Below are 11,401 nucleotides of genomic sequence, written 5' to 3'. Positions count from 1 at the left end.
TCGGAGTAAATCACATCACAGAATATGATGAGCTTATGTTGAGGCGAACTGAAGAGGAGGACAGGGACACAGACGTCTCTCGCAGAGTCCTTTAGTGCTGCAGGCAGGCAACATGCTCAAATAGCGCACAACTTCAGTTTTTTTCTTTATTTCTATATGATTATTCTGCACGATTAAGCAATAAAAACAAGTTGTCTGATGTCCTCTAATCATTATGAAGCAATATGGTTATGTTATTATTACAATTACATAATAAAATTATATATTGTATTATGAAATGCAATGAAACATTAAGTTTTTGTACAGAGTATCGGTATCGGATTAGTATCGCAGATACCACCCTGAATTTTACTTGGTATCGGATCGGAAAGGAAATCAGTGGTATCGCACATCACTATCCAAAATATTAAGTATTTTCCTTAACAATAGATGACGGTGAAGCATTTAATCAATAACTACTGAAAACCAACGAAGAAGACGCAGGGGGAAAGTGTCTGCGCGCGCAACCATTCTGTAATCTTGAGGTAAAATGGCGTCGGGTGCCATTTCAACCGAGTGCAAGAAGATATCGGAATTAAGAGTTGTTGATCTTAAATCGGAGCTCAAGCGAAGAAATTTGGACACCTTTGGTGTGAAGAGTGTTCTTGTCGCGCGACTTAGACAGGTGAGTCAGACGGAGCTGATGTGTGCAGAAACGATGACCGAGCCTGGCTGCACGGTGCACAGATGCTAACGCTAATGCTAGCCCGTGTAGTCACAGATTTCCCATCGATTCTAGCGAACAACACTCGTAGTTTAATTGCTAGAGTGACCGAGTTTTGGAGTCATTAAAGCTAGATATCTGTCGGGAAATATTTCGTGTTTGTAGCTCGGACCAGGAGCCAAGGGAGGTTGTGTTGAAGTATGTAAAAATGTTAACGCTCGCCTTAAATTAGCGGGGGTGCCCAAACAAAAGGCCTGTTTATTCCCCCGTCGCTTCGAAAAATCAGACGGACGAGGGCTCTCTGGTTCGATGCCGCATTTGAGGACCACTTAATCTCAGCACAAACAGATGCAGCAGATTGCGCGTGATTGATCCCAGGTGCTGGAAGTGTGGATTTTATTGTTAAAATACGCATGCGCTCATTGTAAGTCCGGATCTAAATAAGAGCGCAGTGGCTGCTCGGTGTTTTTGGTTTTTCTTGTTTTCGATTGAGTTTTCACGATGAGTACTGACACATCCAGGGTACGGATAAAAGTGTTTTTTGTTTGTTTTTGTTTTGTTTTAGTTAATATAGTCGAACATGTGGTTGCTTTAAACAGACGGAGGAGCCTGTTTAATAGATTTTTAGCTAAACGTCAATACTGTCTGATGTTCACATTTAAAAGTCGGTCTCAGAATCAGAATACTTTGTTAATCCCGAAGGAAATTAGGGTTACAGCAGGCAGCACGCTAATGGCGCATGCGCACTTACAAAGGAACCTTCTGACCAACTTTACACAAACATATTGGGGAGACATGCCAGAAGGTAGGCTGATAGGGAAAAAAAACAACGAAAATACATAACATGAGGTAAGAGGAGGACTGAGGTCAGACTGAGCTCCTAGTGGGAGAACAGTTTGATAACAGAAAAAACACCTCAGCACAAAAAGCACATGACTATCAATACACCATAGAAACACAAGACAAGCAACAGGGGCGGGTAAAGGGTAAGAGAGAGCCGGTGTAGACAGCGCATCCGGTCCTGCAGCATATCTGCGCTGGTCCACTCCACTGCCATCTTCCCCGGTAGGGCACAAGCATCGAAGGCGTTTGTGAAGGGAGGGGGGATGAGTGTGTATATCAGTGTATATGTGTGTGTGTGTCCAGAGTTCAGCTGAGACGGTGTCCTTCGCCCCACCAGGCTAAGTAAACAGTCTTCCAGCCAACCCAGGTGGCCTTGCATGGAATGGGAAGGAACAGTCTAAACACAGTCGTTATCAGGGTGTTTTGTTCAGTTCCAGCCTTGAGCCCACAGCTGGCGCCGGAGGGGTAGCTGCATTATGATGGCGATTTTCTTTTCTAACAACTCATGAGAATTTCGAGCTGTTTTTTAGTTGGATAGCTGCTAGTTCCTCCATGATGTTATTTGCCTTCAGTTCCGTGGTCTAGTCGCTCTTTTGCTCACAGAGCAGATTCTGAGACCTCACGACTGCAGCCAACTGATCCGTGATGTATTCCAGCTTCCGCCCATAGGTGTTGATTTAAGCGGATTCTTCCCTGATGTATCCTAATATCCGCTCAGAGATGTTGTTCTGAGTATCCACTGCCATCGTGTAGGGCCGTGTCCATCGGCAGGGAAAGTCCCTCCAGGGCACTCGGGCTCTCCCAAGCCCAGACTTCTCGTTGAGAAAAGGGTGACAATAGCATTCAGAGACCAATTGATCAAATCCATAGTTCTCTTTAGGTTTTAGACACAGACTGTGAAAGAGTGTTCCAGGGAAGTGGAAAAAAAACATGAGACAAGACAAGGACATAAGCAGCTAAGCAGGGAAGCTTGGGGAAAGGAGGAGAGGAGAAAAGTGTCAGTGTCCATGATGATCTATAATCCGCTTTGCTGCCTAAGTAGGAGCTGAGCTATAAATATTGTTAATATACGCCGCCGGCGTGCTTTTTTGTGCATGTTTCTGCAGTCTTAAAGCAAAATTTGTGAGCCGTCAGTTGAATCGCAATCAGCTGTGATGCGATATTTCAGCCTTGCATATAAACCAAACCAGAGTGATTAATTTGTGAATAGTGGTCAGTCATTGTGCTCCGGGGAGCATGGAAAAGTTCACTGTCATTGCATTTATGTATCTCTCTTATTACGTGCCAGCTGTTTAATTATTTAATTTGCATACTGATTAATTAGTAATCCTAACTTGATTGTTCTTTAAGGCTATTGAGGATGAAGGTGGCGACCCAGAAAACATTCAGCTCCAGCTCTCAGCTGAAACACCAACTCGCAAAGGCGGAAAAGCTAAAGGTAATCTTTCTTTCTTATAAGAGTCAGGTTGCCCCAGGTGTGGTCAGCGAGACCCTGGCATCCTCTGTCAGAGGAAAGTGCATTTGTTGAGTGGGTGCTGGCTGTTACCCAGTGACATTCACAAACACGGTGCTGCACCAAATACCTCCCTGCGATCGTTTTGGTCTCTAGCAGATTGACTGACCAGCCTCTTGGCCTACTTCAGTGGGGCTTTACCAGTCAATTCACAGTGACTGCCAGTAGCCACATTCAAACAACATTTGGATCCCTCCCCACCCCCTTTTTTTTCATTTTCAACAGCTAACATTTGTACTTATGCCTGGAGGTTGCCAGATGGTCACCGACCGGTGTGACTGGGGCCTCAACAAGTTCATGTTTTCTAAATGTTTTCATGTTGAGTTTTAATGTTTTAATTTAATCTTTTAGGAAAGAAAGTGGATTCGGATTTGGACAACACCGTGGAAGATGACAATTTTTCCAAGGTGACTGTGATAAACACATCTGTTGATGTTTGAGACATTGACACAAACCCTTTTTGTTGTTGTACTTGACACTGACAGCCTTCTCAACTCACCTGAGTGTTTTTGTTTTCTAGGAGGCTGAAGAGTATGAGTCAGAAAAGGGTATGTATGATAGCACACCAATCCCCAATGCTAACATTTGGATCCCTCCCCCCCCCTTTTTTTTCTTTCTTTTTTTCAACAGCTAACTCCAGGTACAATACATACATCATGTGGTATTTCATGCTTCCGGTAGCTACTGCATCTATCTAGGTTGCAACACATAAAAGGAGGAACAAATACATGATTAATTGAGACATTTCTCAAGATCGAGTCAAGGCTTTTTTGTTGTTGTTTTGCATCGCATGTCAATCATTGGATACAGGATGCCTGGGTACCCGGTTTTCTTGGATTGCTCAAAATATTTAAAAGAAATCAGTTGTTTGCTTCAGTGAATTTCTGTTTTTAGTGGCATTCGTCTCCCTACATCGCCTAAGGAAATGAAGATTGAATATATTCACTGAATGAATGAAAATTGGAGGCAGCACTAGCTTGTAAGATTTGAGGATCACTGCACTTTCTTGTTGTCGCTGTGATTGACAGCATGATTGGACAGGACCTGTAAAATGTGTGTTGGGTAGATCTGAATGGTTCACTCCATTCGCCACAGGAAATGGGCACCTCGTGTTAGGTCTTGGCAGGTGAAACGCTCTGCGAATGAAGTCGGTACATGGGTTGACTCAAGGACTGCGACATTCATGTGAGCATGTTGTACATGTACAGAAGCCATTTGTCAAGAAACAGCAAGAAACCTCATACATTTGTACCCAGGTGGCTGCAGCCCACCCATGATGTGTGCAGTGAAGATGCCACAACATGTTCAGCAAGGATAGACTGTCGTACACAAAGGGATGGACTCTTTCTAACTGCATGGGTGTGACTGAATGGACACGTTACAGCGGGTTGGATTTGATGATAACTTTTTTACTTTTACTTCCCCCCCCATATAAAACCTGCTAAGATAAGACATTTATTATACAAGAAATGCTGGATGATAAAGAAGATATCCTAAAACTCAGACGACTTTTCAAGAACTGACCCACCGGGAATGTATTTTGCCTAAATGGAGAAAACCCAAAAGATGAACTGATGCAATTCCTCCACATGACTTGTCGTAGGACGTATCGGGAATTGAATTCATACTGAAGTACTTCATGTGTCAAGAAATGAGAAGCACGGAAATATTCCCACATGTCCAAGGAGATTGTGTGTTTTGTGTCTTCCTGTGGTGTCTACGCCCTCGATGACCATTAACACTAAATGTGCTTTCTATTCTACTTTATAGGTCAAGTAACATGCGACATGTCAAATGTTAAAAGTTGTGTTTTTGCCATGTTTATCCTTGTTAAATCCCTCAGATGTAACTGATACAGATGATGGTATTCGTGAAAATTCTAAGCCTCCACCCTGTGAGGACAGCCTCGCTCACTCTGAGGCTGAACCCGAGACAGACGCTGTGGCGGCTGAGGCTGATTCAGAGCCTGAGCCAGAGGTGGACGCTGAGCCCGAGGCCGATCCCGATGCTGAACCAGACGCGGATGAGGATCCAGAGGTCGAGCCTGAAGTGGCTGAGATGGATGCTGAAGCCATGAATTCCTCTAAAGAAGCCGAGGAGGATCACCTATCCGTCTCAATCCCAAACGAAGATGCCATCACTCTGGATGTTGATGGTGACGACCTCCTGGAAACAGGTAAACATGTGAAACTTCCAGATCCAGAGGCAGAGAAGGGCAATGATGAGCCAGAGGCCTCTGCTGAGATGAGCCCAGACGATGACATGAAAGCGAAAGAGTCGGAGGGCCACAAAGATGGTAAGAAGGACGATGGATCCCGTGGCGAGCCCATGAAGAAAGACGGCCGAGACGCCACGAAGAAAGCTGAAACGGGTGATAAAGAGAAGGATTCTGGGAAGAAAGGCCCCTGCACTACTGGGGCATCAGGTCAAGCAAAGAGGTTTGTCTTTCTATGTCAGTTCTTTGATACTACTACCAAGTCCAGCTCACTAAGAACGCAACATTGTGGGTAGCCTCAAGAAATATTTTTTTATTTTTTAAATTTTTTTTTGCCATGAGGGAGATGTTCACTGATGTACCTAATCCTGCCATTTACGGCATTGATTTATTTCTCTGAAGTCGGTTAAAATGTGAAGTTAACCACAAGCTGAGAGAACGACTCTTATTTTGTTACTTTGGCCTTTCCAGCAATTTTTAAGCCTTTTCCAGTTTCTACACAAGGCAGTGTAAAAGAGCATTAGTCTCTGTGATGACGGTTTTTTCCCCTTTGTGGCCAAATGATTCGCTGAAGTTGAACAAACCTCCGAAGATTTCATTTGTCCAGAGAATAAATTGGCTGACAACTTGACCCCATCTCACCACTGGAAAAATCAATGAAGCCTTTGAGACATTGGTTCAGATCCACGTCTTGCCTAAAGGATTTTTTTTCCCCCCTCAACAGAACCACGAGTTATTTTATTCCACTAGCCGTGTGCCTGTCAGCTTACGTCATGGTGTTATTTACCGTCATTCATTTCCTGTTTGTTGTTTCAACCTTTTGCTTTTTAGCTCTTCAAGAGACAGAGATGGAAAAGCTGCAAAAGATGAAAAGGGTAAGGATGTTTTTAGAGAGGGAAAAAAAAAATATTCAGTGTGGTGTTTTGGTTTTTCTGATACTACTGCTGTTTGGGAAAACATGTTTATTAGGAGCTGTGAGCGGCAACAACACTGCCAGCTCGTCTCGTAACATTTGGGTGAGCGGCCTTTCTTCAAACACCAAAGCAGCTGATCTGAAAAACCTTTTTGGCAAATATGGCAAGGTAGGTAACGTCTTTTTTGTGTGTGTGGTTACTTAGTTGTCGTTACTTATTTTGAGCATAAAAAAATATTCTTGGAATTTTATAGAGAAAACAAAAATTTCCAACAGGTTTTAAGTGCCAAGGTGGTTACGAACGCTCGCAGTCCTGGTTCGAAATGTTACGGCTTGGTGACGATGTCGTCCAGCACAGAGGTGGCACGCTGCATCTCCCACCTGGACTGCACAGAGCTTCATGGACAGCAGATATATGTTGAAAGGGTTGGTTGAATGCATTATGTCTCATTTCTTCATAGAATAAAACGTTGGTCCTGTATCACTCTTTTTGTTTTTTATTAATCTTGTTTTTTTTGTTTTTTTCTTTAGGCCAAAAATGATCCATTCAAAAAGGAGCCCTCAAAGAAAGAAGCAGAGGAGAAGGCAAATGAAAAGCGCAATTCCACCGGGATGAAGGCGACTAACAAGTAAGTGACAGGAGGAAGCGGAAAAAAGTGCTAATGGTAATTGTATGAAAGCCTATTTAACTTTCTGTCCTTTTCTCATTTAGGCCACAGGCGTCCTACAAAAAAGAAGACAAGAAAGTTGATAAACTCTCTGAAAAGGACAAAGACGTATCCAAGAAGCAAGATGCCAGAAGCGGAAAATCCAGCTCCGTTTCATCTGGTTCAGGACACGAAGGTGCAAAGAAGGATGACAGAAAGCATGGCCGTAGGTTTTAGCCCTCTTCTCATCTCTGATTTGGAGAGTGTAACGTAGCTGCTTTGTGGTCATAATTTGCTTTTTGTTTTTTTAACAGGGGCAAAGAGCCCAAGCAAGATGATGGTGGTAGATCACAACAAAGGAGAGTCTAGTTTTGGCAAAATGAGACCTTTCAGAAGGGGAAAGTATTTTGACAAAGTAAGAATTATTTCTGCTTAATTGTAACCACATTTTAAATGTGTATTTGTCTTCAGATGAATACAAATGTGCTCTGTTTGATACTTTTTCAGCCTTTTGTTAACATGAACTTTCAAAGACGGCCAAGAAGTTTGATTCCTCCCGAGGAGGTATGAAGTTCTCTCTATACTTTTTGTTTGTTTGTGATTAATGTGCTTTAGTTCTTTTTTTTTTTTTCAAGCTTGAATTTCTGTTTCCCTACTAGCTGGAGATGATGAAAGATAAAATGCGACCTTTTATGAAAAAGGGGGAGGAGCGGGACATCTTACCTTTTGAGAAAATCAAGGAGCAGAAGGAGCAGAGGATGCGTGAAAGGATGGCTCGTATGGAGCGTGTCCGCAGAGCCGTGGAGTTGCGCAAGTACGCACACAAGTTATTACATTTGGTAGATTTATAAAATGCTGAGGCTGCTGTATGTTTGAGTTTCAAGGCGAGGGATGTCTTGTTTGTCTTCAGGCGCCGTGAAATTGCAGAACATGAACGTCGGGAGCGTGAGCGTATCCGCCTGTTGCGGGAGCGTGAAGAGCGGGAGAACCTTCTCCGGGAGCGCCAGAGACTGGAGATGGAGAGGCAAAAACTGGAACGGGAGCGCTTGGAAAGGGAAAGGCTTGAGAGGGAGAGAATTCGTATAGAGCAGGTGAAACGTGTATCAGACTAACTTTTTATGTTATAGCTGTCATTTAGAAATGGTGGTCACAGATGTAGCCGTCTACTAACCCTTGCATGCACTGACTGATATTCGCAGCTGGCACTCGAAAGCTGCTGTCAACATTTTGGTAATATGAAGCTTGTAATAGATGAGATGTGGTGGCAAATGCATGGGAAACTCCAATAGCTGTGAGAAAGTTTGCTGCTGCTTCAACAAAAAACTGCCCAGCAACAGCATGTGTGAGACGCCACGTTAGCTTCTTTTTCATTAGCATTTAAGGGATAAAGGGGGCTAACCTGTTGAGGCAAGAGTGAGCTGAGGAAGATGGGAGCGGCTTTATCACGTCTTTAAATCCTAAATCAAATCTAACGTAATGTTGTAACCGCAGCCATATTTTTAATTGTTTAAATTTGTATTTATTTTTTTCAGGAAAGGAGGAAGGAAGCGGAGCGCATGGCTCGTGAGCGTGAGGAACTGCGGAGGCAGCAGGAGCAGCTTCGCTTTGAGCAAGAAAAGAGAAACAACCTGAAGAGAGGCCGTGAAGTGGAACACGGGTACATGTAGTTTTGTCTCAGCTGTTTTAATGCGAAGACGAGTGTGGATAATCATTACCCATGAGTTACATTTATTTTAAAATGGAAACTGAGCAGCTGACGAAGAGCTTAACAGCTTTTTCTTTTGTTTTCTCAAAAGTAAAATTTTGTTCAGTTTGACTTCGGTACAGAAAAGATCATCATTGGGTCTGTGTGTGCGCAGCACAACCATAATCTGAGAGTTTTTGGTTTTCATTAGGAGAGGGAGCGCTGTTATCGAGTGGCATTTACATAATATGTAAAGTCTGTGACGTAATGTTGTGTTTATAGTGGTAGCTAGTGTTATCTGTATTACAGAGTGACAAGTGGCGTCCCGCACTCGTGACTCAGTGTCTGTATTCGATGTTTCAGTCGACGAGACGACTCCTATTGGAACGGCAACAAGAAGATACAGCCCGAGTCTGACGCCCGTTTGAATCAAGGCTCAAACTACAACAGGCAGCAGAACCGCTTTACAAACTTCACTCCCCGAGAGAGAGGCCGCTTCCCCGAGACCGCCAGCCAACCACCCAACACGTATGACAGGTACACATTTAAACTACATTAGTTTACTAATCACAATGTTGATGCCATTTGTTGGAATCATTTATGGACTCCAAAGAAAGCTTTTATTGCACTTTCGGTGAATTACATTTTGGTCCTCTTTGTGTTCCAAGACGAAACCGGTTTGACGGCGAGCCTGAGGTGAAGAAGAGTCGGCCTGCTCCTCACAGAGAAGGCTCCGGCTTTGATCGCTACCACAAAAACTTTGAAACGGTCCGCAGAGCTGAGCCGCCACCACCTCCACGCGCTGAACTTCGGGACACCGACCGCCGGGACAGAGACGACAGACGCCCCGCTCCCATGCACGATCGCCCTATGGGAGCAAGAGGCGCAATACCGGGCATGTCGCACAATCGCGCACCGAGAGATGCAGGGCACGGATGGAAGAATGATGGCGGGATAAACTCCAATAAGGGAGATATGCGGTAAAGGAAAACTCCTGTTTGGAGATTAAGCATTATTAGTTGCTTGATGGTTTTGGAAAGCTAATCTCTCTTTGAAATCTCTTGCTGGGCTGAGCAGCGGGCCTATGCGCATGCGTGCAGAGCGATCGGGCAGGGATGGCCCAGGTGTCGGTCCGGGTCCTGCTCTCAGAGGAGGCCACTCCATCAACCGTGAAAGGAGCTTTAATGATCGAGATGAAAGAAGGCCCATGGTGATGAGTGATCAGGTGAGTTTATCTTCTGAAAAAGGAGTGATGTCTTTCCCTGATCCTCCTGCACGATGGAAAACCTTTACATTTTGAGTTGGCTTTCCTCTGTGTGAGAGACATTCAGCATTTCCTTTGCCTCTGCAGCCTTTCAGCTCGGGTCGCCAGGTCGTAGTGGAACGTCACGGCAGGGAGCAGGGAATGAGGAAGGAGTGGCACGGTGGCTCAAGCTCCCAGGGTGGAGGCTTTTCCGATAATCGCAGGATGGGGGACTCTCGGAGCGCCATGATGCCGCCTTCCAGGTATGCTGCATAATGGAGACGTGTTGAGAAAGCAGAGTAGCGTGCCGCCCTTCTATCCTTCTCAGACATGACCTTTTTGTCTTTCTGCAGTCACTCTTCGTCTGGAATGAGCCGAATTGTACAGATCACCAACAACTCCATTCCCAGTGGCGGCACTGTGGGCGGATTCAAAACCTTCAAAGGAACGCCGCGGCAGTTCTAACCACAGCCACAAATCTGCAACATGAAAGCTCCTGAAGATCTGAAGACTTTTCTGAACTTTATTTTTAGAATATCAACTTTTTGTTTTTTCTTTTTCTTTTTTCTTTTGGCGGCACGTTTGTGCACAAAAGGTTGATGACACTATTTTATTTTGTATAGACAAGTGTACCTCCAGTGTAGGGTTTTTTTCCTGACAGTTTTGCTGTTACCATTACACAACCCTGTGCACATGTTTTAATAATATTTAGAAACCTTATTGTACAGCACAGTCTTTGTAACAAGTTTTCAAGTGATGTTAAGACTTCTCTTATTGAGTGTTCTCTGTACATTTTCAGTAGCCTAGCGTCACACTCAATTTTCCTGTGTAATATGTCTTTAGCGTATTATAGAACCCGACATGAAGGGATAATTGACTCATTTGGAAGTTTCACAGATGACGAAAAGAAATATCTTTTTTGAAAAGTCATTTTTGCTGTGGATGTCCTGTTTTTGTAAAAGAAATGATTATAAAACTGTAAAAGAGCCCGCATTGTAGCTAAATACCTCTCATAGGCCACGAATTGAATCACAGACAGGTCTGTGTGTCTAAACTCAAATTTGACTTTCAGGTCAAACTGCAGGGCATTCAGTGGAGGTAAGCGAGCCTTTTAAGGGCACACATGGTTGTTGTTTGCTCATTGTTATTTCAGTGAAATTTGAACATTTGCTTTTCAGCTTGTTTTCTTTTCTTTCTTTTTTTTCCTTTTTGTGAAACTTGTATTGTAGAGACATCCTGTGTCCATCATTGAACTCTCTCATGCTAGCAGGAAGTATCAGTGTAGAAGGTTTGAATTTGAAAAAGTGCACAAGATGGGTAAAACCTGCCCTTTGAAGGGGACATCATACTGTATGTAGACTGTAAGCTTCGTGTCAACTGTGACTAAACCAACATCTTGCCTCTGTCTCGTCTTGTTCGGTCATTTCAGTGCTATTTATTTTTTTTAAATTTTGTTTAAAAGCTCGTTAAGCTTCGTAATTCTTTCAGAGCTGGACCAATACTGCACACCTCGGACTGCCATGCATGTAGTTGGATTTAAATTTAAATTACACATCTTTGTAACTGGTTGAAGCTGGGGGGGAGTGAGAAGCCAAATGTCTTTGTGCTGAGTCTTCGGTCATGCCAGGATCAGTTTGCTT

At 43.7% G+C, this 11,401-nt stretch overlaps 1 protein-coding gene across 4 annotated transcripts; it reads left to right on the top strand.

The window, feature by feature from the left end:
• Window positions 1-498: 498 nt before the first annotated feature.
• sltm (SAFB-like, transcription modulator) lies at window positions 499-11,166 on the top strand. Of its 4 annotated transcripts, none has more exons than XM_005929585.3 (20): window positions 499-664; window positions 2,897-2,984; window positions 3,411-3,466; window positions 3,580-3,607; window positions 4,903-5,497; window positions 6,106-6,149; window positions 6,244-6,356; window positions 6,464-6,613; window positions 6,719-6,816; window positions 6,900-7,030; window positions 7,149-7,249; window positions 7,342-7,398; window positions 7,494-7,648; window positions 7,745-7,925; window positions 8,367-8,491; window positions 8,882-9,055; window positions 9,187-9,498; window positions 9,596-9,743; window positions 9,870-10,024; window positions 10,115-11,166. In XM_005929585.3, the coding sequence occupies exons 1-20, from the start codon at window positions 530-532 to the stop codon at window positions 10,224-10,226; spliced, it is 2,958 nt and encodes a 985-aa protein (XP_005929647.1). In that variant the 5' UTR covers window positions 499-529; the 3' UTR covers window positions 10,227-11,166. The 4 variants fall into 4 exon arrangements, with proteins under 4 accessions (XP_005929647.1, XP_005929648.1, XP_005929646.1 ...); XM_005929586.3 differs by having other exon boundaries at window positions 6,900-7,060; window positions 7,536-7,648; XM_005929584.3 differs by having other exon boundaries at window positions 6,900-7,060.
• The last annotated feature ends 235 nt before the right edge of the window (window positions 11,167-11,401 follow it).

The sequence above is a fragment of the Haplochromis burtoni genome, unplaced genomic scaffold, assembly GCF_018398535.1.
Source record: "Haplochromis burtoni strain Fernald_Lab_line unplaced genomic scaffold, NCSU_Asbu1 Contig_50, whole genome shotgun sequence".
In the NCBI taxonomy this organism is placed as follows: domain Eukaryota; kingdom Metazoa; phylum Chordata; class Actinopteri; order Cichliformes; family Cichlidae; genus Haplochromis; species Haplochromis burtoni.
This window is presented reverse-complemented; position numbering and strand designations above follow the sequence as displayed.

Bases quoted from the DNA above. Each gene is read 5' to 3' on its own strand.
- sltm (XM_005929584.3), top strand. From the start codon at position 530: ATGGCGTCGGGTGCCATTTCAACCGAGTGCAAGAAGATATCGGAATTA. The intron at 6,357-6,463 runs GTAGGTAACGTC...AATTTCCAACAG, and splicing joins TTTTTGGCAAATATGGCAAG to GTTTTAAGTGCCAAGGTGGT. The intron at 7,399-7,493 runs GTATGAAGTTCT...TTTCCCTACTAG, and splicing joins GTTTGATTCCTCCCGAGGAG to CTGGAGATGATGAAAGATAA.